This window comes from Lissotriton helveticus, chromosome 7 (genome assembly GCF_964261635.1).
Source record: "Lissotriton helveticus chromosome 7, aLisHel1.1, whole genome shotgun sequence".
Classification (NCBI taxonomy): Eukaryota; Metazoa; Chordata; class Amphibia; order Caudata; family Salamandridae; genus Lissotriton; species Lissotriton helveticus.
In genome coordinates, this window is record NC_136068.1 from 1,050,405,783 (window position 1) to 1,050,433,556 (window position 27,774).

A 27,774-nucleotide genomic window follows, 5' to 3' on the forward strand; every position below is an offset into this window, starting at 1 on the left:
AGGAGACTATGTTTTAGTGGAAGGCAGCAACCTGCGAAGTACTACCCTATGCTACCTCTGGTGGGGCTGCAAAACGGGGACCCTCAATTTATATTCACGGTGCCAAGCTGGCCAGATGGTCGGAGGTGGACTGGATAATGTTGGGGACTGCTACTTAGATAAGGCACTGATCCCTTTTGCCTAACTGGCAGCTGGTAGTGGGCTCCCTCGGGTCAGTTCCTGCATTACGAAGCGTTGACGCGCACATTTGCGTACTTATGGGGCTCTGGTAGGGAGCAACCTGATACGCACCCTGTCCTCCATGCTTTATTCACTCTTGGCACCACGGGACAAATGCTGATATGGCTTTATGCCACATTAGTGGTGGGTTCTACCGGCCTCCTACACAGACTACGGGTGCGTTGAGACAAGATTGGGGGTAGAGTCCTTACCGACTCTGAGTGACGTAAGGTTTTGTGCTATTCGTGGAATTTCTCCCTAAACACCTGACTAAAATATATCCAAGGCAAACCATGCAACCGCACCACAGAGGACACAAATATCAGAGCCAACTCCTTAGCTGTAGGTAACTTTGCAAGGGGAACAAAGTGTGCCATCTTCGTAAAAGAATCCACTACAACAATTATAACGTAAATCCTGATTCAGATGGTAAATCGGGCACAAAATCCATACTTATCGTATGCCAAGGCGCAGGGGGTACTGGCAGGGGCTGCAATAAACCAGAAGGTCTAGTATGAGTTGGTTTATTTATTGCACATACAGGACAGGCCGCAACAAAAGACTGCACATCTTGTGCTAAGGACTCCCACCAGAACCATCGCAGACAGAACTGCTTGGTCTTATTCATACCAGGATGGCCTACTAGAGATGAAGAATGACACCACTCCAGCACCATTTCCCGGAGGTCAGGAGGGATGAACAATTTGTCCTCATGATACAGCAACCCATTTCTCAGAGAAAACAATGGTTGGGACAACCATGGTGTAAGATCTAATATTCCCATCTTTTGCTGAACCAAGGTCATGAACTCTTCAGTAGAAATGCTGCCCACTATTCTGTCCTGAGCTATGAAAGACCCCCTCTCCTTCCCAACTTCAAGGTCTGCCTGATTCACATGAATACGGGATAAGGCATCTGACTTTAGCTGCTGAGCTGCAGGCCTGTAAGTAATGATAAAATCATATTCATTGAAAAATTAAACCCAGCGCATTTGGCGAGGGGTCATAGCCCGTGCGGAACGGAAGAACTCCAGATTCTTGTGATCAGTAAAGATCGTAATAGAATGCCGAGCTCCCCACAAATGATGTCTCCATTCTTCAAAAGATAACTTGATGGCCAACAACTCACGCTCAGCTACGGTGTAATTCCGTTCAGCAGGCAACAGGGTCTTTGAGAAAAAGGCAATGGGGTGCATAAATCCCGTCTCCACATCCCTCTGTGACAATACCCCTCCTACTGCACACAAAGAGGCATCGGCCTCAACAAAAAAAGGTAGTGTCGGATCAGGATGAACCAGAACAGGAGCCGAAGTAAACCTTTCTATCAACAGATCCAAAGCCGTCTGTGTAAGGTCCGACCAAACAAAAGGTACTCCCTTTCTCAACAACACCGTCATGGGGGCTACTATATTTGAGAAGTGAGATATAAAACGCCGATAGAAATTGGCGAAACCAAGCAATACTTGGATATCTCTTACGCAAGTCGGGGGCAGCCAAGATGTTATAGCCTCAATCTTCCTAGGATCCATCATAATCCCCTCAGCTGATACTATGAACCCCCAAAACTCCACCCTGGATGTGTGAAAACAACACTTCTCAAGTCTTACGTACAACTGGTGTTCTTTCAACCTTTGCAGAACCTGAACAACGTGCACTTCATGCTCTTCAACTGAGTTAGAAAAGATAAGGATGTCGTCAATGTAGACAATGACGCTCAAATCCAGAAATTCCCTCAACACCTCGTTAATAAAAAACTGAAAAGCAGCCGGAGCGTTACACAGCCCAAAAGGCATAACGCAATACTCGTAGAGGCCAAATTTGGTCCGGAAGGCAGTTTTCCATTCATCGCCTTCACGGACCAGGATAAGATGGTACGCGCCTCTGAGATCCAGTTTAGTAAACACCGTTGCATGCTTCAGTTGATCCAGTAACACAGGTATTAAGGGAAGAGGGTACTTGTTCTTAATTGTACCCTTATTGAGCGCCCTGTAGTCCAAACATGCTCGAAGACCACCCTCCTTCTTCGGAATAAAAAAGATGGCCGAAGACACAGAAGAAGAGGAGGGACGAATGAACTCCTTGGCTAACATCTCTTCTATATATTCTTTCAGATGCTGTTCTTCCGGGCCAGACAGAGCATAAATACGACAACATGGTAAAGTAACACCAGGCACCAAATCAATCCGGCAATCAAAGGGGCGATGAGTGGGAAGATCCCTAGCTTTCCCCTTATCAAACACATCACTAAATGCAGAATAAGGTTCAGGGACCCTTATCTCTTCTTCTCCACTTCCACCTACTCCCACTGCACAAGTCAAAGGTGTTATCCAATCTGTGGCAACCTTGTAACAACATTGTAAACAGTGTACAGTGTCAAGAGTCACTGTTCGCCTAATCCAGTCTATTTTAGGATTGTGTGTCTGTAACCATGGTACACCCAAAACAACACCAAAAGAAGGAGCATCGATTAAACCAAATCCTATATGTTCTGAATGACCGTTGTCACAGATCATACACAGAGGTTCAGTCTGACGCGTAATAGTCCCAGAGGATAGCTCAGTACCATCTATGGCTCTCACGGGTTCTGGCTGTTCTTTATAGACCCAGGGAACACACATCTTCTCTGCTAATTTGATGTCCATAAAATTTCCAGTGGCACCGGAATCCAATAATGCAGAAACCGGAGCCCTATGACTATTGGAAATAACCAAGCATACCGTGATGGTAAAATGTCTAGGCACCCTCTTAACTATCCCGGATATCTGATAAGGTGTAGTAACTGCAGATTCCGTAACAACCACCTCCTGTGTCTTTACACAAGCCACGGCCTTCCGAGGGGGTACATTAGATGGTTTCACAGGACAATCTCTAGCATAATGTCCTCCTTGTCCGCAGTATAAACACAGGTTGTTTGTATGCCGCCTTTCTTTCTCTTCATGACTCAAGGGACCCCTTACTCCACCTATCTCCATAGGTTCAGGTGCTTGTCTCTGTTCACCAGGGCCTCGTGGCTCACTCCGAACAGACATAGGTCGAGACACAGAAAATCTATTTCTTTCCCCCCGTCTCTCCAACAACCTGTGGTTCAATTTTACAACCAAGTCGATAAACTCAGTACAATCCTCAGGAGGATTAACCACCTGTGACACCACATCTTTTAATTCCTCATATAACCCCTGGTAGAACAAAGAGGTTCTCTTGTCTGTCGGCCAATGTGTCTCAGACACCAATCTATTGAATGTAGACACATAGGTTAACAAATCTTGTTTACCCTGTCTTAATTTTAGCAGCTCTGCGTCGCTAGCTTGCATAAATGCATGTTTGGCAAAAAGACAACGCATTTGTTCTTTAAAAGACGAATAATTATACAAAACAGGGTCGTCACTATCGACTAAAGGTACAGCCCAAGTAGCTGCAGTCCCTGCTAAGTAAGAAATCACAAATGCCACCTTTGCGGAGCCATTCGGGAAAGCAGTGGGTCGACACATAAAATGGAGATGGCACTGATTCATGAAGACCGCGTATTTATTTGAGTCACCTGTGAAACGCTCTGGGACAGCCAAAGGAACTGGAGTAGGGGTAGTAACATTGACAGTCATAGGGGTGCTACTACCCCCAGCTCCCCTATCAAATTGAAATGTCGCAGGTTGTAGCACAGATTTACCCGACCCCCAACCTCCCAGATCTCTCGTCCTAGCCGTACTTAATTCCTGACGTAACCCCTGGTTCTCCTATTTAAGGTCCTGCACCTGTGTCTGAAGAGATGTAATGGCCTCCATTAGCTCCTGCATAGAAGGGACCCTTTCTTCCTGACCACTATCTATCTTATCTACGTCCATCCTCGCTCGGGCAGCGTAACTATTGGTGGGCTTGGTTTTCTGTCAGATTGTCACCCACTTGGAACCACGCTGCAGGAGCGACGATATTCCCAACTCTCTGCCCCCGCACAGACTATACACAGCAACCAACTACAGTCTGAGCACAGGGAGAGGGAGGAAAGAAAAAAACAAGGGGAAGGAAAGACTTCAATGGACCCAGAACGTCTCCAGCTTACTCTAGTCTCGTCATAACGAAGGTACTGACTTCCCACACTGTAGAGGATAGAGAAAAACAAAAGAGAAAAACAGAACACTATTCAGAATAACATTTGTGTCATTTCTCTCTGCATATGCAATATATATGCTTACTGGCAACAACCACCCCTTCTCCTCTTCTTCTTACCCGATTATGGGAGTCAGTTGTCCAAATTCAGAGACTCCAGCTAAAGGAGCAGGGAAACGCTGGAATGTCTTGAGCCTTCCGAAAACGGTACCAAGCAACTCCCTTTTTCAGGATTTAATTGGGGGAAAAAGTCCTCAGACTAAAAAAAACCCTTGACTTTTCATACGTGTTCCTATTTTAACACAAAATTCCAAAAACCCAAGTTAGTGGCCACAAAACTAAAGAAAAACTCCGACTTTCAGCCGGTTCGTGAAAGCATCCCAAAAACTCACAAGGATGCGGATAGAACACACAAGCCCGGATGTAAAGTCTCCGGTGTGTTTCTTCAGCCTGCACGCAGCCGCGCACAGACATTAAACATCCGAAAAAGGAATCCCAAAGCAGATCCAATGTTCGATCCAATGTTCAAACGCAATCCCAAATATTCCGATTACCGGGCTAAATCACATGGTAATCCTTCCATGACGCAAAACGAAGCCTCGCTCTGCTGGCTCGTAAATCACAATCTTCTCTAACACAAACACGGCAAGAAGTCCAATGATGGGGTCACGAAGGGCAAGGAAAAAAGGACCACGTGACCATTAAGAAACCAAGCAAAGAGTGCTTGGCCAGGCTTCATTATATATCGTCACAAGGGCAAGGGGAGGAAAGGGGCGTGATCTATTACATACACAAAGAGAGAGGACTAGGAAAAGCAAAGAGAGATTAGATTCTACCCTACCCGATTCCCAACACTGGGTCTCTACCCCGGGCCACCTAAGCGCAAAGTTGGGAATCGTTTGATAGATCTTATGCTGGGCCTTGCTAAGCGCAGGATAGCGATGGAGTGGAAATCCTCGAGGGGGCCACAGGTTGCAGCCTGGAACAGGGATGTTATTGCATGGGTGGGGGCAGAGGGCAGAGCACTAGGATGGGAGGAGGCCAGCGGAGTGAGAATGCGCCCGATTGCTGAGCAATGGAAAGAGGCAACGGCTGAATGGGAGAAACCAGAGGGATCTGAAAGTGAGGGGGTAGAGTCAGATCACAAACCACAAATAGGTGCTGCGGCACCCATGGTCTTCTGAGACACCAGGGGTTTGTTCTATGGGGAGGGGGCGCATGGGCTTGAGAAGTCCGGGAGTGTCTGGCCAGATACAGGAGGGATACCAGTTGTGGGGGGGGGGCCCTACCGGACCCGCTTGTCGGTTGTTTATGCTTTCAAGCCCATTAGATGTCAGTGCTCCGACATATCCACACCAATCCTCTGCACAAGTTACTTGTTCTTTCTTTTTTCCTTTTTTCTCCTTTTTCCCTTTTCCTGGGTTTGAACATTGTTAATGGCACGATGTGATCACATTTACAAATACGTATGCATACGATAGACCGATATTGGGCGACTCTCCACAGAACTGCCATGATATACCTGTCTTGGTGGAGCAAGTACCGACGAATGTAGACAGTGATGGATGATGTAACTTATTTTGTTTTTCCTTTATCCTTCTTGTACTTAAAGTATCGACTTATATAAAATGCCAATAAAAATATAATTTAAAAAAACAAAACTTTGAAACTACACCTTTGCCTCAATGTTTTAACATCTTCTACTAAGCTAATCTCAGAAGGAGTGACGACTCCAGTCGGGCAGCACCGAAGTCCATATCGGGACTACTTCACTCTTAGTACTTATCGCTGTTGGCTTGCCCCTTGTAGGAAGCTGGCTCTGTATATGATATCACTAGGTGGTAGTATCGTTCACAGAGTCCAGGGGCTCCCCAAAAGTGTACAGGGTTCAATGCAAAACCCAAAGTGCTCTATTAGGGGAAGTGTGAGCGAGCAGCCTTTGGACTGACACAGAGGAGTGCAAGACATTTATTGCACATACATGATCAATAAAAGACACATGACTCAGGAAGGAGATCCAGACCGATTTCATAAAATTATACTTTGTTTGTACTTTATTTTAAGACCCAGGCCTTCTTAATGAGGTAAGTACGTTTTTGATTAGAAATACTTTTCACATTCAAAACTCGACACTTAGAAACTTTTTTACACTGTCCGATGTTAGTCTACGGGGAAATAATATTGTGGTTAATCAGGTGAGTATTTAACTTAAAATTTCAGTCTTCAGAGCCAAAAGTCAGCAAGAGCCAGTGGTCAGGTAGGTACCAAAACTGCACCACCAGAGGCACAGGGGCTGCTGGAGTCAAAATTGGAGTTCGTCCCAATGCGTTCCAATGAAAACAGGTGGTGAGGTGAACCAAATTGCTTGCAAGTAAGTAAATCAGTTGCAGGGGCTAAGCTTTGAGGGTAAATACAGGGAGAGCCACAAAGCAGTACCAAACATCCATCACCAGCGGCACAGGGGCGGCTGGGTACAGGGTGCAAATTCGACGTTGGGCTTCCAATACTTTTCAATGAGGATTTTCCTGACTGCAAAGAGGCTGTAGGGTTGACACCGGAGCTTGCAGGAGGAAGACCAACGACAGCAGAGGGTAGTTGGAATGTAGGGGGTCATAGGGGCACCGTTGATTCAGTTCAACAAGGCCAAGAGGCTTCGGATGCAGGTGTGCTTTTGGACGTCGGGATCATCTTACCGTAGCCAGTCGCAGTCGGGTAGCCTCTGGATTCACACTGCAGGCACCGCCATGGAAGGCAGGAGAGGTTAGCTGGGGAAATTTCACGGCACAGGCGAGCCACACAGACTCAGGCCATGGGCATCGGGTGCAGAGTGGGCTGTGGTAGCGGATCCGACGGGATCCGGAGTCTTTGGAGTCGGTTTCTTCTGGACAGGTCAGGTCCGCTGTCCTCTGGAGATCAAAGGCAACAGTCCTCCCAGGGGTTTGGAGGTTGTGCTGCAACACAGTTCGGAGGTTTCGTCGAAGCAGGAGTCAGGTTGGTAGGGCTGGTACCAAGGCAGTTTTCCTCTTCTGGCTTCTACTGCAGGGTGTCTTCTTGCTTCTTAGGTCATCGCAGATCTGGGGTCCAGCTCTGCAGGAGCCACCTAAATACTACGTTTAGGAGGCATTGTAGAGGATTAGCAGGTAGGGTAATTGGGGACCTTACCTGGGATGACTACACCGTCTATTATGCCACTCTCCTGTGGGAGGGGGTATAGACCTAGCCCTGACTGGAGGGGTACCCCCATCCTCAAGATGGTGGGGACTGGAAAGTGTGCTTCACCTCGCTTATCCCCACCTTAAGGGTGGGGTTGGCAGAGGTGGCAACCCTCCTATCTTTTTTAATTTTCTATTGGTATTCCCACCCAAAATGAGGGTATAAACCAGGGGCTGCCATCTGCTGCTAGCAGCAGAGGCTGGGGGTCAAATTACAAAGGTGGCAGGCCCTTGAAGCTTCCCTCTTCGAATACGGCCCATCCTAGGGGAGAAGGCATGCCACCTCTGCCCGGGATGTACATTATTCTGGTTTCCCACATCTGTAGCTGCTGCCAAGGCTTGTTGCTGCTCCCACCGGACACAGACACCCTGGTTATTGACTTCTGAAGTGGGATAGCTCGTAAACGGCTCCTGGTATTCCACAGCATCGCCTGGTCCTCATAGCTGCAGTGACAAGGTCACCGTCATCACTTCTGCATCTTCCGTCATCGGTTGTCATTGGTCTTCCATGACTCCTGGCCACTTCCAAGTGGCATAGACTCTGTCCCCTCTGCTTGCAGGTTCTTCTCTTCTAGAATCCATCATTTTATTCCAACAGACTCTTTCACATTTTTTGCCAACTGCATATTTTCTGAAGTCCTTCACTGTGGTATACGGCGGTTTCCGACGTTACCTCGTACCTATGCATCCGGCTTTCCTGGTGTAGGTATCCTGGTTCCTGGGGTATCCATGGGTGGGGTGACTCTCCAACCTTCTGTCTTCCACAGGGTTTCTTCAAGTTCCACTGGGAAGGGTCCTTCTTAAAAACTGCAACTGAGACTTTCCCATTGATTTGCATTGAGTACGCGGCTGTGTTTCCACCCCATGGGGTTCCTGGGTACTTACCTCAGGTGGTTCCTTGTGTCCCCAGCTGTTCTGAGTCTTCTGGTCGAAGTCCCGACTTCGGTCACAGTTTGCACTCCACTTCTTTAGCCTATGGTTTGGTCTCCCCCTGGAGACCACTGTGCGTTTGTGCTTACTTACCTGTTTACATTCAAAATATTGTGTGTATTGTGTTGATATCTCCGGGTAGAAGATATACCAATGTGTTGGGGAGTGTGTGAATAATAAATATACTTACTTTTATAACTACACTGTGTGGTTCTTTTTCGTTTAACTTACACTATATGATTAGTTCTGGTAAACCATGCTTGTGCGGAAGAGTCAAAGAAGTGAGCTTTTCCCTCAAAAATTGCCTTTAGCTTCGCTGTGAATAATAACATGTAGTGCAGGCCCATTGCTCCAAGTTTTTGTTTCATCTGTTCGAAGGGACCACATTGTCGCTGCACTATTTGGGTGTAGCCTGGGAATATCAGAATGGTAGACTCCTCGTGTTTATGATCTTTTGTTCCTCCCGTTCTTCCAGCAAAATGCGCATGCGCGGGCGCCCGCGCATGCGCAATTTGCTGGAAGAAGTTGGCGCAAAGCAGAAGAGACAGCCCCGGGATGCCGCATATCAGCAGGTAAGTGTTTTTAATTTACTTTTACACTATTTTAAATTAAATTAGTCATGTAGGAGAGGGCGGGAGGGAGACGGGCGGCGCGTAGTGGGGCTACACGAAGTGTGTGGGTGGGCGTAGCTTCCTGCCCACTTCACGAAGCTTTGCGTAGCCCCACTATGCACACTACGCCCACCCTTAGACAGGATTGGCTGAGAGGGGTTGCCAGTGACGTGGCTGTTCCTGTTTAAGAAGGTGAAGAGTGCAAATGCGGGGCCCAGGAGCAGAAGTGTGAGCGGCACGGACAGGTAAATTTGTTTTCTTTATTTTTTATTTTATTTTAATCTCCCCCCCAGCCCCTCAATTCCCCTCTCCCCCCTCCCCCCGCGCGTATTGCGAGTGCCAGCCGCGACTGCTAAGGGACTCTGTGAGCTTTCATGTATGGTTTGGCGAGCTGCACAAAGAATGCAGAAATCTCCAAATCTACCCTATTAAAAATACATCTCCCCCAGCCAGCTTTTTGTCTGTGCTGCCGCAACGGCCCAGACTACAAATTTTAAGGGCTCTTAATATATCAGCCCATTCAACCAAGACATACTTATCTCCCTATTTTACAAATACAAGGTCAAATGCAAATGCGTTCCATTCAGACAATGAGGCCTCCCCTCATAATTTATTGTCAATTTATGATGGCCGATGGACATGGAGCAACCAGTGATTGATTTTTGTCCAGCGGGTTTAATCGGTCTGGCCGAGGCTGTATATTCTGCATTTTCACCTGACAAGACTTTGACTGGTGCTGAGATGAAGTTAGGCCGTTAATAGTTCTCCGGGGCTGCTGGTGTGTATAAACAACTGGAGACTACATAGGGAGCAATCCATCATTTCCCAGCAGGCCCACATGCCATGTGTTTGGTGTCTGGTAAGAGATCGCACAGCCTTTTCTTTAAATTTAGGGCTTTGGCTATGTCAGTGACAACAAATAAATTGCCATTTCTTTCTACCAGACATTTTGATTCAAATGCCCACTGATTTTTCAGTCAATATCAACTCATTAGGTTCTGTAGCAAATTATTTTGTATCCCATCATGCTTTCCACTTTCCTAGTTTCATTATCCAAATAGCCAATCATAAAATTGTTTATTGCAGTGCACGGATATTAAAATACTTTTGCTTGGTCGATGCAGAACTGGGAGAGGGCTTAACCTAAAAAAGTGCAATTAGACAAAAAAATATATAGCTGTCTGACTAATGTACAAATCAATGGTATGTGGTGTATCATAGCTAAATATTTCTGCCCCAACGCCCCCGGATTATAATATTTTTGATGTTCTTCTCACCCTCTCCAATGCCTTCAAACCATCTGGGGCCAAGTCCTTCAAAAGGTTTTTTATTTCCTAATAAATCAGCTGCTCTTATTGTCTTTATATGATGACCGTTCCAGTCATCTCACACAAAAAGTGTCTTGATTGCCTTTGAGAATGGCAGACACTACAAAGAGCATGTTCAGACTAAGAGTTTCTCTGCTCATTTTTCCCAAATAAATGTGTAACAATAGCTGTGGTGTGAATTAAGTGGGTTTCTGAAATATCTTCTTGCCCTTCCCCAAAGTGCCCCAAACTACGGCAGCCATATTGAGCTCGGTCTGGATTATCTATCTGACACCATTAGATACCAGCCGATTCTCCTATGGCACCGTATATGGACCAAAGAACAATGCCATCTTACTCGGTCCTTGATAACCGACTGTTTATCCCTGGTTCACTGGAAAAAGATTCCATGGTTATTATACGTCTTTAATTTTCTGAATGACTTAAACTGCTTATCGTTTTTTACTGACCCTTCTTCACTTGTGGACATATCCAGGAAGGCTTTGAAGAGCCTGTGTGTTAACCACCTCAGAGATCTTCGTATGTGCTCAGAGGTTGGTAAACGTACAAACAGCCATCTAATGATGATACAACCCTTACCTGGCATGCAGCCGTATTTGTCTTTCTTCTTGTCAAACTACGATAAGTATGTTTTAACTAGGTTCCGTTTTGATTCCTTTTTTCGTCTTGTTTCGTTCCCCGGGGTTTCAAACTGGTCACATGAATTAACTAGTTGCCCCTGTGATGGAAATGCTTACCAGTCTACCCTACATGTAACATTATTCTGTAGCTATTATGAGACCCCACGTAAACGCTGGATACTCCCTCTCCTTCGACAAATGGGCCTGAGAAGATGCAGGCCTGCACTCCTGGCTTTACAGTTTTTGGAAACACCATTTGCTGCTAAGTGTATAGCTTGTTTTTTAAAAGCATGCTTGAAAATTCGACTTCAATCATCTGACTTAGTTCTGTAACTTTTATGCAACCTATATTTAATTGACATTAACTGTCCTTTTTAAACTCGTAACCGTTTATCATCCCTCTGTTAATACTGTTCATGCGACAACTTTTCCAAGAACAAATTATTGTCTTGATGTAACCCCCTGTTAACAATGTACATGTGATAACCTTTTTAATGGAAAAATGATTGCCTTGATGTAACCGTTTTTTTACTATGCACTTTTTATGATTGCAAAACTCAATCGAAATAAAGATTTTGAATTGAAATTGAAGTCATGGTTTTAGTACTTTTAGCATCGCTAAATAATAGTGTATATGCCTTTTTCTTGTTGGTCACTCCTGCCCTTGTGTTACATCACAGATCTTCCTTCTTATTCACCCCTTTCAATTTGCATTTGTGTTTCTGAGAATTCTCTTGTCAGGGTCTCTGGGGTTTTTGCGTTACGTTTACGGTGAGATTGTGGTGAAAAAAATCGTGTTTGAGTCCTTGTTGATAGTGTGTATATAACTGTTCATTTATTTATACTTGGCTTTTATTCATTGATACTTCGATATGCTACTCCTGCTGAAGTTGTGGTATGTTTACAGAATGGCATAGTTAGGTTTGAAACCTCCAGGTGACAGGGAGAGCGAAGAATATAAATACTTAGATTTGTTAGAAGAACACATATATATCTTTTTGTGGTTGTAAAAAGACAAAGCTGATGAGTTCAAATGCCTGGGCTCCAATGGGTACCTCCTATCCACTTTTAAAAATGATGGAAAAACCAAAACAAAGCAGGTTATTCTTCACAACAGATTTCTGACTATTTTCAGGCCCTCAAAATACAAAAGCTGCATTATATTTTAAGACAGCTCAGATCTTGTTGTGTAAATATGTTACAGCCAATTGAAGATGTGAAGTCCTAACCCCTTTTACGGTAACAGCACGAGGACATCAAGTATTCGAGCTCACATGCTAATAGATACATTGTAGTTTAATAACATGAATGGACCTGTCTATTTACTGTGGTCGTCAGTATATGATATACATACAGACTCAAAAACTGTGCCTCGCTCTTTCCACTCGTATTTGTCTCTGGAACTGGTGTGATACTGAATATGTAATTCTTGTAAAGATATGAAATTAATTTCACCAGGAATAATTTACCACTTTAAATACATGTACGATATGACTCATTGCTTCAACCCTTAAGTTCGTACTTCCTGATTGCAAGAGCTATGATTTTTCCAATTGTCATGTTTAGGCAGATGAGTGGAAGATACGATGCGAGACCAGCATTTAAACCCCCATAGTGCTGTTAAAGAAGATGAGTGTTAGAGAGGTATGGGAGAAGCGTTTCATGTGAGCAACAGTATCCAAAAGGTATACAGTCAAGGTCAAGCCTTTCAATCCAAACAGTGCTTTTCAGCAAATGAGAGTGAGAGGGGAGTGAGACAAGCTTTTGACAGTAGGTAAGATGTTACGTTGCAGTGATAGAATTTGCCTTCCAGGGGTTTGTGATGCCACTAGTCAATTGTAATAAATCATTACAAGGAGCTAGGGTTTTTTATATATTAAAAGTGAATTGAATATGAATTTTCTGAATACTAATATGGTGGAGTACGTTAATCCGGTGTATTGTATTTTGTATTTAGAATTTTCTTGCGAAATTGGAGGTTTCCAGTTTCTTTAAAAAAATATAAATAGGGCCCAAAGTGCCCTTCATAGAAATGCCTGTGTCACTCTGTTTTGTGTCTGTAGTTGTAGGTCCGCCGATCATGGATATTGCTATTTTACTGTTAGCCTTGTGCCATGTGTGCTACACGGAATCCTGGGAGCCCCATTAACGTGTAGCACTGTGCATGCCCAGGCTTGTGACACCCCAGTCTGGTCTTTTTGTCAAGCAAATATTCCCTTTGGGACACTTTACTATTAGAACAAATATTCTCAAAGACACATAGGCAGAAAAAGCACTAACAATATACTGTACTAGCGAGTCACTATGTAAACACAAACAAAATTATGAGAAAATACTGAATAGTTTATTCATCATACAATACAGTGTTAAAATAATTTAAAAAGGGGGACAGACATTAAAAATAAGGAAACAATAGATTCCTATTAGTAAAAAGGAGGTACAAACAGAAAAATTAATTCAGCAGAACGTCAGAATTATTCTCCAGTTAATTTAGGACACAATCCTAATTTCTCTTATGCGACACGTTTCGGCGGACCTTCTAATAAAGCCACCTTCATCAGGAATACATATAATGTCATATAATGTCATTTCAGCCAACTTCTTCGGCTTCGAAGAAATTGTTCTGATGTTAATGATTTTTATAAACACGCAGAAGTGCTAAAAAATAAGTTTAAAGATCGTGGATACCCAAGAAAGCTGCTATCACACTCACTTAAAAGGGCGAGGTTTTATGACCGTGAAGCATTGATTCAGACAACCAAAAAGGACAGAGGCCAAATGAATAAAATTGTATTTGTGAGTAAATTCTCAGGCCTGAGTAATCAGATAAAAAATGTGGTCAATAAGAACTGGCATATCCTGAATCATGATGAGGAGGTTATCCTGGAGAGACCTCTCTATGCGTTCAAGAAAAACAAAAACCTACGTGACCTATTGGTCCATACATATAGGGACAACGCGGTGGACCCACAAAGAACGCTAGATAATACTAGAGTGGTAGGTAACTCTAGATGTGGTTCTTGCAATGTATGCCCCCAGTGTATAGTTGCCTCTGAGTTTACTAACAATGGAATGACCATGAAATGCAGAACACATAATAATTGCAGGAGTAAGAATATCATTTATCTCTTTATATGTCCCAGTGGGCTTTGTTATATTGGAGAGACAGGGAGAGAAGCGCGTATCCGTTTCCAAGAACATAGATCTGCAATAAAATAAAAACTAAAAAGATCACAGCCCCCATTGTTACACACTTCTTGGAGAAGAATCATGGAGAGAGCGAGTTTAACTGGTTCATCCAGGAGAAGGTTAAAATTGGCAAAAGGGGTGGCAACATTACCACCGTGCGCAAGCAGAGAGAACAATGGTATATCTCCTTTTTTAACACTGTGAGGAAGGGATTGAACTCTAGGGAGGAATGGGACAGGATCATTGGAGCTGTCTAGCTGTATTGTGTAGATAGAGCTGTTTTCTCTCTCTCTGTTATATTGGTTGAATGCGTCCGGCAGAATGCATCTGGTTTCCTTAGTACTTATTAGAGGCGGATGTTTCATTAGCCTTTGGTACATCTTAGGGAATTTCTTTTGATTATGGGATGCTAATTTTGATTATTTGGTGCTGCACTATCCGGGATGTGATTGATTAGGTAATGGCTGTTATTATATCTATACCTACACCTATGTTCATGGCTGCTTGTATCCCAAGACATTTTAACAGTCGGTATTAACTCTAGGGCTATAGTGATGGCCATGCACGCGTTAATTTAGGATAACACCATCGCGTAATATTGGGGTGCATATGATTTATCTATGTGCGCTTGGCTAATATATTTTTTCTATATTGATATGTTGATGCAATCATCTACTATATGTCGGATGCATTAGGCACCTACATTTGTATTTCATCTAATAGATGATGCGTTTGCCGATGGATAAGCGCAATTTACTGTAGGAAATGCTTCAATTTTTTTTACACTTTTGCGCCATCTGCATTGTATGGCGGCATGGTGTAATTATTAATCAGGAATTTTCAATCGATCTCCGTGCTTAATATAATTTTTGTAATTGAAAAATTGCTAATTTAGAGCGGTTTCTATTATCTAGGTGAAATAGTGAGTTTGTCGTGTATTTGTTTTCTTGCCGTAATTTCTATTAAAAAAACTTCGGCCATTTTGGAATATATTAGTAACTTGCTGGAATACATGGCATTGAACGGAGATAGTCCTATCTCTACTCCGATGGTTTTTCGCCTGATACAGGAAGTTTGAGTCCTAGATAGACTCGGATATCCGTCGGCTTAGCGTGCTCCCGCGTTTCCAATGAGTATTTAAACGACGCCTGGTTTGTCTTCCGGGTTTCAAGCCGGTAGGCTGGAGGTGGCTGACACACGGGACGCTGGCATCTTGACAACTCTGGTAAATATAGGTGCGGGTGTTTCTTTGGGCTGGATATAGTGCTGTATCTTGTTGCTAAAGGGTGTCTGTGTTTTGGCGTTTTTTAGGTGGTATCCAAGTAAAATACATGAAGGAACCACTTTGTTGTTGCAATATACCACCGCTTACGAGTGTGGCTGGTGAGAAAGAAGTCCTGCGGAGATCTATTACGCTTTTTCGTCCTTACGTCACCGTGTGTCAATGGAGGATCTATAATAATTTATAGATGTGAGTATATGGCTGTACTTATTAAGTAATGATTGTTTCTTATGAGGCATTTGTGCACCCTTGATTTATGGGCTAATCTGTTTATATTTTTTAGTTTAACTTTGTACCCGTATCAGCCCATTGCTGTAGTACCTGAGAGATTGTTCCGGTATAATAACTACACTGCTGATATAAGCACCGAGTAAGGTGGGTTTGCTTTGCCATCTGGTGTGTGTAGTGTTTGGTCAACTTTAATATGTTTAAGTGGTGAACGTAAACCCCATGCCTCTATGTATCTATCCCTGAAAATGTAGATTGCCGGTGATAAGGAGTTTTCTTCTCGCTGGACGAGAGACGTTTTTAAGACATAGGAGGAATTTACCCCGATACGTTCTGTCTAGGAATTAGTCCTTGAGGTATGTGAGCATTACCATTATGATGCTAGATATTCATGTACGTGGCGTTTCTGTTGCTCCCCTCAGCGGACTGTCTACCAGGATGAACTCATTTTTTGATTCGCTGCGAAGGAGGTAGCTTTGCTTTTACGTTCAGCCATTATTTTCAGGCCCTAATGACAATGTTTAGGCGTATGTTTTCAATTGAAATGGTGTATAACGTAAATAAGCCTAAGAGTGTAAAAGTGCATCAAAATATGTGTCTAAAACAAGGAATATCAGTGAATTCCTTGTCGTTAGTTATTCTTTGTTTCATTGTCAATATTTTGATAATTTATTTAAGTCTGTTAAATGTTACAAATTATGTATTTTGTTATGTATATTTATGGTTTTTTGATACTGTCAAACAACACTCGAGGCAATGTAATTATGAGATGTGCTGTGTAGGATTATCATTGTGTACATAGAATCTTTTTTTAAATAATTTTTCTTAAATTTCAGAAATCACTGGGAAGACATTATATGTATTCCTGATGAAGGTGGCTTTATTAGAAGGTCCACCGAAACGCGTCGAAGAGAAAGGAGGATTGTGTCCTAAATTTACTGGAGAATAATTCTGACGTTCTGCTGAATTAATTTTTCTGTTTGTACCTCCTTTTTACTAATAGGAATCTATTGTTTCCTTTTTTTTAATGTCTGTCCCCCTTTTTAAATTATTTTAACACTGTATTGTATGATGAATAAACTGTTCAGTATTTTCTCATAATTTTGTTTGTGTTTACATATTGCCTCGCTAGTACAGTATATTGTTAGTGCTTTTTCTGCCTATGTGTCTTTGAGAATATTTGTTCTAATAGTAAGGTGTCCCAAAGGGAATATTTGCTTGACAAAAAGTCTATTGTGGTACTCCATCCCTTTGGCTGTGGGGTCCCTCTCTCTTTTATTAGAGACACCCCAGTCTGGTGCCAGCACCGAGCAGCACCTGCTCAGCATAGAAATGGCCGTATGCACAAAAGTCCTGCAATAAAGTAAGTCAGCATATGCATGTGCAGTGTCTGAGTGTCTGATTCGACACGAGAACAGCTGCTGCCATCTACTCGGTGCACCAGTTTACAAGTGTGGATTCTGCTCCCTAGATGGGCCTTTGTTAGTAAAAAATTGACTGGTTGATGTGTTAGGGCTTGATTTATTGAAGTCCTTTGATGCTTTTTAATAATTAGATATTTTCATGATTCACTTCTGTGTGTGCAGGGCTTTTAGTGGGATGAAAAAACTGGGGGAGTCTCTGGAAGGGGCAGCCGATGTAATTATGAGCATGGCTTAAAACTGTAAAGCTAAAAATCTGTACTTAGCATAGTGTGCTGCCCCACTAGTATTGTGCTTCTTCTGTCACTGCCTCCTGATATATAATAACGGTGACATTAAACCTACAGCCAGCCAGGACTATAGGCTTTATAAATGGTTGTAAGTTGCATAAGATAAATAAGAACAAACTGCAGCATTTTCATTACTATATACAATGAAAACATAGGTGATTCAGAGATGTGTTACAGGTGGGAAACACTTAGAGGGCCTGTTTCCGTTGCTTGTATGTGCTTGGCTTGGGGGTCATTTTGCAAGCAGACCAGTTTGAGGATTGGGCACATTTTTGATTTGATTCTAATGTTTTCTTCACACTAGTGCTTCAAAATGCTATATTTGGATCCCCCTTTTTTCAACAATTTGCAGTAAATATATGGTGTAAAACCCACCATTTGAATCAATTTTTTTTCAAAATTTTCTCACGGGGGAGAACCCCCCGCACCCTCCTTCTGTAGTTTGGGCTTGCTTGCTTTGCTCGCTTATTACATTAGGGTTCAACATTTTTCGCCTCACCACTTTCCAAATCCACCAGCCGCTACTGGCAGGGTGCCAACCTCTCGATGAGTCCTTCCAAGAAGGAAACTGTTGGAAACCTGTGTTGTATGGATTTTCTTTTTAGGCACTGTTCCAAGATGTGTGCTGGATCCTCACACTCCACTCCCCATGGAAAAGCCATAAAACTCAAGGTGCTACGTGCGGAGCGCCCTTCTGCGTCCTCAACCCAGTTATAAAGCTATCTGTTGGTGGTCTTGCGCTTGTATACTTCAGAACGCAGGTCTCATCCTCCATGGAGGAAATACACTTTTCTGACTTGATCGAACATGTGGCTGAGGTCTTTCCACTGCTACGATTTGAGCCTCAAGGGCCTGCCCAATGTCCACTATTGCAGGAGGATCACATCAGTGGAGTCTTGGCTACCCCTATTGTCTGCAGGCCACTTTCAGTAATTTGTCCAATTTGCTCTGATTTGATTGGGCCTTAGCCCGGTCATTTGTCAACTTTGTTGGAATGAGTATTGGGGGATGGGATGATTGATGTGCGCTGCCTCAGGGGATGGGAAGGGGGGTCGAGTTGATGGAGTGAGAACAGGCACACCGGCCTAGGCAACCGGGCTGTGCGAACAGCCCACCCCATCTCTAATCATGACATTATGCCTCAAGTTGTGGGTTCCCCACCAGCCACAGTTCAATAAGAGGTTTCCCTACCTTGCCTGGGTAATCAAGTTGAGCTGATCGCACCCATCACATAGGCCCACTCTCTCTCACCCACTGCTACTAGCTCTCCCTGATGATGCTTCACCAGATAAGCCCCCCGCCCCTGCCGCTTGTCTTAAGTCTTTCACCAATGGTCTTGAGTTGCCGGGGATGCCCCCACAGTTTGGCATTCCTCCTCAGCCTCAGGACCGCTCTTGCAGTGTTTGTAGCACCACAATCACCTCTGGCCCCAGGCTGCTGCCTCACCGGGCTGTAAGCATGTACAGGCTCTCTCCTCACACGGTCTGCACCTCCAAGCCACACCACTCACTATCAACAGGTCTCCGCTGGGCGGATGCCACTACCAGGCATCTTATTCCAGACTCTAGGGCTGCCTGTGAGGCTCCACACAACATTCATCAAAAGGCCTCACTGTTATCCAATGCGGTCTGCTTCCCTGCGGGACCAATTGAAGAAACGGACTGTACCTCCTTCACGACTCCGCTAGTCCATATGTGGGGAATGTAAAGGAGGATACATAGCTGGATTGGATCAACGATACACAGAAATGCCCTCACTGCACGATTCCAGAAACAATTATAAAGTATTACCAATCATGTTGGGTAATCCTCTGATGGGTAATAGCCCAGTACGTTATTAACTCAAAATTCTGAGTTTCTGAGCTCTAATTGCGGAATTACAACACTATTTTGTGTTTGCAGGCCAATTTCTTTATTTGCTTTCCCCACATTACATGTGTTTCTTCATGAGCTTATTTTGACAGGGTTTACCTGCTAAAATGTGAAGTGGTATTTCTTTTGGAGTATTATCACAGGGGGATTCCCACAAAACACATAATAACAAATAGGGTGGTAACTGGTTTCCCCCCAAATCTGAATTACTGCAAAACTGGCAATGAATATGTTAGTGTATAATCTAAGTAGCTATGAATCCACAACGAGTATCTAGGCAACCTACTTTCTAGGCATCATATTCTGTGGGACTGACCATCCTAGCCCAGATTAATATGTGTCCCCTAGGGCAGTGTAAATATTGAAAAAGATGCTCAAGGCAAAATATACACACATGAATAGGTATGAAGTATCTACGTTTAATTCTTTGTTTGCATAGTACGAGGAAATATCAGCCCTAAAAGTATAACTTTTCCAAACTTTTATAGGAATTATAGACATTGTTTCAAGTTCTGTGCTGCATCTAAAGCATGGGTCTGGTTATACATATACATAGGACCTCATTACGACGAACCCCTCTAAGTCTGATGGGGCAGGTACCAAAAGTTACTGGCTACATCAGAATAACAAGGTATGTGGGAATACCACGGATTTTTTTCAGTTTCACCTGAGAATTGGGCTGCCAAAAGCAGCTGAAATACCGTGGTGAATCGCAGAGGGAAAAAAAATACAAGAGTGAAATCAGGCTTGTAATTATCGATTTTCTTAGTAATACTTCTTTCCACAAAGTTACAGCTAGCCCCGGTATTGGTAACTCCGAGTGGCAAAGTTACCCGCATAGTATGGACTTTATAATGTCGGAATACATAGCTATTAATAGTAAGTAATTTAATCATTGCTCAATATCCTCTTAGAAATGGGGCGATTTTTCACCCAGTCATGTTGACTGCTTCGCGTAGACGAGATATTTGGGTGAAAAACTCGGGAACTGCGGTATTTCCACAAATCTTGATGCCAGCTGTAAATCTTACTTCGAGCAGCACTGGACTAACCTGTACATTAGTAATTGGGCCTTATGCGGTGAAAAGGGGGGTAAGTGAAGATTACTGAAATAACCTTACCTTCCTTTTTTGATGGTGTTTCGACCCAGTAAAGGGTCTAGCACTGGTTCCACTGTCTCCTCTATATTCTCAATAACTAACACATCCCCATTGGAGACTGCACTTTCAATGCTGTCCAAATAGCTATAGAAAAAGTAGAAACAATAAGTAAAAATTACACTGGGATAATAAGAAGTGTTTTGAGAAATATTTTCGAACAATAAGCAACCAAAACAGTGACTATATGACAAATCCTCTAATAAAATCGATTAAGCACACGTGAAATAAGTAAGTAGAAAAATGGTTGCTTTGACAGTTAACTAAGCTGCAGTGCTTCAATCTGTGTATTTGCATATGTTTTTGGAACTTTCCGTTAAGAATTTTCAACAAATCTAAACGGTCAAGTAACTTTCATTTTCTCATCCTCGGTGCTAATACGATTTCCTTGTCTGAGTCAGTGTTATGCACTCCTTTGTTAGCACATGTACATCCACTATCCTCCTGTGTCATGTTTGTGTACTTATTTGCGCTACAGTCAAGTACTGCTTTTTGTCTTACAGAGCGATATTTTTGTTTTCTAATCCTTTAATATGCTAATAAACATTTTTTTAGTCAAAAGTATTTTATTGAGAAACAGTGCTAAGAACATAGCATCTTGATACAGTAAGGACACATCTACCATGACAGTTAAGCGTATATAAACAATTGGAGTAACAATTTTAGTGACATGCATTACAAGAATAGTAATGAGTACGGTACAGATAAGGTCACAAAAGAGGGTGTCAACCATCATATGTGTAAACAGTTGGTTAAAGGCTGAAACCATCAATAAATCTGCAGTTAGACATTTATAGCGATTATGTATATTGAGATGCCATGGAAACAACAAGATAGGAATTTTCTTAAAAACAAGAAAATTAAAATGAGGGGATAGAAGCGGGAGAAAGGAAAAATGGGTATGAGAGGTATCTGGATAATCCACGACTGTAGGAGAACAACAATAAAAAAATATGTACGCTACAGGACATACTGGCGAGAGATCGCTGTTCTCTTCTTAATTAAAGAATATGTCTAGAGCAGGCTTTCTAGGGGGTTTGTTCTTTTGTAAATAACTATCTAGCACATCACAACATTTTTGGGATGACAATAAGACATGGGATTTTTTGGAAAAGATATTGTCTGCATTTCTTATGAAACAGACTTGCGCCCACTTTTAGAAATGGGGTCTCTGGTTGGCAGTGGTTTGTACCCTGTCCAAGTTGGGGCCCTCACTCTAGTCAGGGTAAGGGAGTCGCACAACTACAACAACCCCTGCTCACACCCTTGGTTGCTTAGCACGAGCAGGCAGGCTTATCTCAGAGGTAATGTATAAAGTGTTTGTAAACACACACAGTAACAGAGTGAAAACACTACAAAAAGAGTCTACACCAACTTAAAAAAACAGCCAATATTTATCTAAATAAAACAAGACCAAAAGAACAAAAATCCAACATGCACAAGTCAAAATGCACAAGTTTCTTACCTTCGGTAACAATATTAGTAGTTATAGATTCCTTACCTTAGAATTACCCCCAGGCGTCAGACTGGATCCGGAAAGTTTTTTGTCAGCAGTACCCTTGCGCGTCGGTAGGCGTCGTCGTGCCACTCTGCATCCGTCATTGCTGCCGGGATGATATTGTCGGAGCTACTTAGAAGCGCCCACGCGCGCTGACGTCAGTTCTATACAAGACTTTCCACACCAGGAATGCAGAGTCATGCAAGAAACTGACCACTGGTGCCATGAAACTAGGGCCCTGAAAGGGATAACCTTAACCCTAGAAATCGGCTCGCAGAACGGGGAGGATGGGTGAGGCGGCAAGGAAACTATCACTACTAATGTTTCTTACAGATATATCGTTACCGAATGTAAGTAACTTGTGCATCTGAAAGAAACACGTAGTGATAGATTCCTTACCTTAGAATAGATACCCCAGCAATACCAACCCTGGTGGAGGGTCGGCGAACCAAGATCACACCAGAAAGTCCTGGAGAAAAGAACGGCCAACGAAGCCGTCTCTCCGGACTTGGCCGTCCAGGCAGTAGTGCTTGGTAAACGTGTGCAGTGAGGCCCACGTAGCTGCCTGATAGATGTCATGCAAGTGAACTCCTCATACCAGAGCAGTAGTGGCTGCCGTCGCCCTAGTAGAGTGGGCGCGCAACCCCACCGGAGGCTCCTTTTTAGCCAAGGAGTAACAAGCCTTTATGCACAGAGCGACCCACCGCGAGATGGCCCGCTTGTGCACAGTCCGACCTTTCTTGGCGCCCACATAGCCAACAAAGAGCCTGTCTTCCACCCGGAACTGTTGTGTGCGGTCTAGATAGAAAGAGAGCGCACGTTTTGGGTCCAGACGGTGGAGCCTCTCAATATTTTGAGGGATGCGGAGGGGGAAAGAAGGTGGGCAAAGTGATTGTCTGCCCGATGTGAAAAACAGTGACAACCTTTGGCAGAAAAGAAGGACGAGTCCTTAGAACAACTTTGTCCGGATGGACAGAGAGAAAAGGAGGCTTAGAAGAGAGAGCCTGGAGCTCACTCACTCTTCTGGCAGAGGTGATGGCAACCAGGAAAGCAGTCTTTAGAGTGAGGAGAGGAAGAGGGCAATTGTGAATTAGCTCAAAGGGAGCGCACATCAGAAAAGTAAGAACGAGGTTCAAGTCCCAATGAGGCATCACAATAGGAACAGGAGGAAACATGTGCATGATGCCTTTCAAGAAGCTAATTACAACAGGGGACTTGAAAAGGGAAGTCTGATGTGGAAGCCTTAGAAAGGCAGAAGTGGCCGAGAGATAGCCCTTGATAGTGCCCAGGGCAGAGCCCTGCTAGGCCACAGAGAAAAAGAAAAAGTAGAACCTCTGAAAGAGGGGCGGAAAGGGGATGCACAGCCTTTGCTGTGCACCATGCCAGGAGGTGGAGACTGGACAGGTTCGGTTGGAAGACCGTCCCCTGCTGCTGTGACAGAAGATCCTCCCGAAGAGGCAGATGAATTGGGGGATCGATGCTCATACTGAGTAGCCCTGGATACCATACTCTTCAAGACCAGTCCGGCGCCACAAGGATGACTTGGGCCTGGTCGCGCCTGATCTTCTTCAGCACTCTAAGCAGAAGTGGTATAGGCAAACAGGCGTACAACAGACCGCAACTCCACTCGCAATGAAAAGCGTCGCCGAGCGAGTGCATCCTTGGAAATTCCAACGTGCAGAAGTGATGACATTGTGTGTTCTCTTCGGTGGCGAATAAATCTAACCAAGGCTCTCCCCATTGCTGAAAGAGACTTTGCGCCACGTCCGAGTTCAGATGCCATTCGTGATCCATCATGCACCTGCGGCTGAGTTCATCCGCCCTGGCGTTCAGAGAAACTGCCAGGCGTTGAACCACCAAGGACATGCCCTGATGTTCTAGCCAAGCCCAGAGGCGCAGACCCTCTTGGCAAAGGGTCCATGACCCCACTCCAACCTGTTCATTGCAGTACCACATAGCAGTGGTGTTGTCGGTGAACACCTGCATTACTCTCCCCACTACAGAAGGAATGCCTTCAGTGCAAGTCGGATCGCCCGAAGCTCCAGAAGGTTCATGTGGAGCTTGGACTCCGCCGGAGACCAGAGGCCTCTGATCTGCGCCTCCCCCATGTGGCCGCCCCAGCCCAGAAGGGACGCGTCCGTCACAACTGTATATTCCGGTTGCGGAAGGGAGAGGAATCTGCCATTGACCCAATCGCGATTCGTGAGCCACCCCTGAAATTGCCTTGCAGAGCCCTCTGAGATCTGGACGAGATCGGACAGGTTGCCTTGGTGCTGTGCCCACTGGAACTTCAGGTCCCAAGGAATAGCACATTTTAATACAAAAAAGGACCCATCAAAAAATGGTGCATTTTGCAAGGCTCGACCTTTCTTGGCGCCCATATAACCAACAAAGAGCTGCTTATCCACCCGGTTTTGTTTTGTGCGATCCAGATAAAATGAAAGAGCACATTTTGGATCCAGACGGTGGAGCCTCTCCTCCTCTTTAGAAGGATGCGGGGGCAGGAAGAAGGTGGGCAAAGTGATGGTCTGTCCTATGGGCCCGGTCGCGCCTGATCTTCTTTAGCACTCTGAGCAGAAGTGGTATAGGTGGAAAGGTGTATCGAAGACCGCAACTCCACTTGCGACGAAAAAGCGGTGCCTAGTGAGTGCCGCCTTGGAAATTCCAATGGGGCTGGCTTCATCCGCCCTGGCGTTCAGTGAGCCTGCCAGGTGATGAACCACCAGAGACATGTCTTGATGTTCCCGCCATGTCCAGAGGTGAAGGGCCTCCTGACGTAGGGTCCACAACCCCACCCTGCCATGTTTGTTGCAGTACCACATAGCTGTGGTGTTGTCGGTGAACAGCTGCACTACTCTCCCCACAACAGAAGGAAGGAATGTATTCAGTGCATGTCAGATCACCCGAAGCTCCAGAAGGTTGATGTGGAGCTTGGACTACGCCGGAGACCAGAGGCCTCTGATATCCGCCTCCCCCATGTGGCCGCCACAGCCCAGAAGGGATGTTTCCATCACAACTGTATATTCCGGTTGCGGGAGGGAGAGGAATCTGCCATTGACCCAATCACGATTCGTGAGCCACCACTGAAATTGCCTTGCAGAGCCCTCTGAGATCTGAACGAGATCAGACAGGTTGCATTGGTGCTGTGCCCACTGGAACTTCAGGTCCCACTGCAGGGCCCACATATGCCATCTGGCATGATCCACCAGCAAGATGCAGGAGGCCATCAGACCCAGTAGTCGAAGCTTCATTTATTTTATTTTATTTTATTTTTTATTTTAAAAGTTTTATATAGCGCTGGGTAGACCCGGAGGTATCAGAGCGCTTTACATGAGCATCAGATCATAGTTATAGGTTACATTGTTACAAAGGTTCCATATTTATTAGAGCATGGCAACACAATTACTAGTAAGGTTGAGATAAACAATAAGCACAAATACGTAGGGGGAAAAGCAGGTAAGGGGAAAGATTCAGGGGAGGGGGTAGAAGCTGGGGAAGTAGACAGGTAATGAAGCACCAACCTTGGACTCAAACAGCTCGTCACGACTCCCACTCACTCTGCAGGACACACGCTCAACACCATCTTCTCAGCCAGCAACCACGTCACCTTCAGCCACACCACCGAACTCCACTGGACCGACCACCGCTGCATCCACTTCACCTTCGAGAAACCCACCACACACCACCACCCACAACGGGCCCCCACCGCAGCTGGAGCAAAATCGCCGAAGACCAGCTAATCGCCTTCCTCGCCAGAAACCCACCAACTGACAATGCTGACACAGACACTGTAAATGTAAATGTAGTTGAGCTTATATAGCGCACAGCTACCCGCAGTGGGTTTCCCGGCGCTTGCTTAGGGAACCCTTCCTGGTATTTCCCTGTGAGATAGCAGGGTATCCACAAGGTGAAAGTCAGGCATCCCGCCGCGAGGGGCCGTTGTGGAGATTAAGCAAGCTATTGCCCAGAGTCGCAGAGTGTGAACCCGTGAGTCGAGGAGGCACCAGGGCGAGAATTATCGAGTCCGTGGAATTTTTAGCCCAAGACCCGCCGAGGCGGGGAATTGAACCCTGGTCCAGGACCAATCTCAGCTTCCGGGTCTGCTGCCTCCAACCCCTGAGCCACACTTCTCCACTTCTGCCGCCCGCAACCTCGCCCTGATCAAGAAACCCTCAAACAGACGCACCGACAGGAAATCCATCTGGTTTACCACCGACCTCCAGGAATCCAAACAGACCTGCCAAAGACTCGAGAAGAAGTGGCACCACAAACAGACACCGAACAGCAATACAGACCACAAGAGCGCCATCCGCAGACACCACAAACTCATCCGAACCGCCAAAAGCACCTCCTTCAAGGAACGCATCGACAACAACGCATCAACATCGTGAAGGAACTCTCCAACCCCAGCTCCAACTCCAACGACATTCCGCCATCACAAGACCTCTGTGACTCCATAGCCACCTTCTTCCATCGCAAGATCGCAGACATCCACGACAGTTTCAACAACCAGGCCCCCTGACAAACACCGACACATCAGACTCACCTCCCACTCGCTGCTTGGGAGAATAAACCCGAAACTGCGCCGAGTACAGAACCACTCCGATGAAAAGGAGCTTCTGTGAGAGAATCAGGTGCGACTTCGGCACATTGATGGAGAACCCCAGCGAATGCAGGAGGTCGGCCGTAGTCTGGAGGTGGGAGACAACTGCCTAGGGCGAGCCCGCCTTCAACAGCCAGTCATCGAGATAGGGGAAGACTGAAACCCCTGATCTGCGCAGATGAGCTGCAACCACCGCCATCACTTTTGGGAACACCCGAGGGGCGCTTGTAAGGCCAAATGGGAGCACGGTGAACTGAAAATGCTCGTGGCCTACCGGGAATCGCAGGTAGTGCCTGTGGGCAGGCAGGACGGGAATATGGAAATAGGCGTCCTGCAAGTCCAACGCCACTATCCAGTCTTGCGGCTCTAAGGCAGACAAGACCTGAGCAAGTGTGAGCATCTTGAACTTCTCCTTCCGGAGGAAGCGGTTGACGTTCCGAACGTCTAAGATAGGACGCAGGCCCTTGTTCTTCTTTGGAACCAGAAAGTAGTGGGATTAACAACCACAATCTACTTCTGGCGTCGGAACGCGCTTGATGGCCCCCTTGGCCAAGAGGGCTGCAACTTCCTGCTGCAGAAGCGCCAAGTGATCCCCTGACATGCAGTGGCGCTGAGGTGGCATGGCTGGAGGGGTTGTCTGGAAGGGGAGAGAGTAGCCCCTTCGGACAATTTGCAGCACCCACTTGTCCGAAGTGATGTTGCGCCAGTGGTGGAGATTATGGCGTATTAGTCCATCCACTGGCATCTAATGGGCCTGAAAGGTTGGACTAGGAGGACTTGGAAGTGGATGCTGCGGGGGTGGAAGTGGACTGACCCGCCCCCTGAACCGCCTCGGCGGTTCCCACGTCCGCGACCACGCTGAGGTTGTTGTTGCTGCAGTGGTCTGTGGCTCTGCAAACTCTGTGGGGTGCCCCTTCAGTGGCCACGAAAGGAACAAAAAACAGGAGGCGGAGGAGGCCGCACGGCCGACAGACACAGGCACTTGGCCATAGCCCTGGAGTCCTTGAAGTGCTCCAACACACTATCTGCCTTATGGCCAAAAAAGCGAATGCCATCAAAGGGCATGTCCATCAGAGTTTTCTGGACATCCTCCGAGAAGTCAATTGTCCTCAACCAGGCGAGGTGCCGAAGCACCAGCGTTGTGGAAATCGACCTGCCCAGTGAGTCGGCAGTGTCCAACCCATAATGTATGGTGAACTTTGCTGCATCTCTCCC

The 27,774-nt window shown here is 45.2% G+C and overlaps 1 protein-coding gene across 6 annotated transcripts in view; it reads right to left on the reverse strand.

Moving 5' to 3' along the window:
• The window catches only part of DNAH17 (dynein axonemal heavy chain 17), a 12,633,448-nt gene that overhangs the window by 2,151,798 nt on the left and 10,453,876 nt on the right, over positions 1–27,774 (reverse strand). For all 6 annotated transcript variants that reach the window (XM_078653923.1, XM_078653924.1, XM_078653922.1 and 3 more), the window contains one exon: positions 20,423–20,545. In XM_078653923.1, the coding sequence (XP_078510049.1) occupies positions 20,423–20,545 (123 nt within the window). The remainder of the gene's footprint in view (positions 1–20,422; positions 20,546–27,774) is intronic.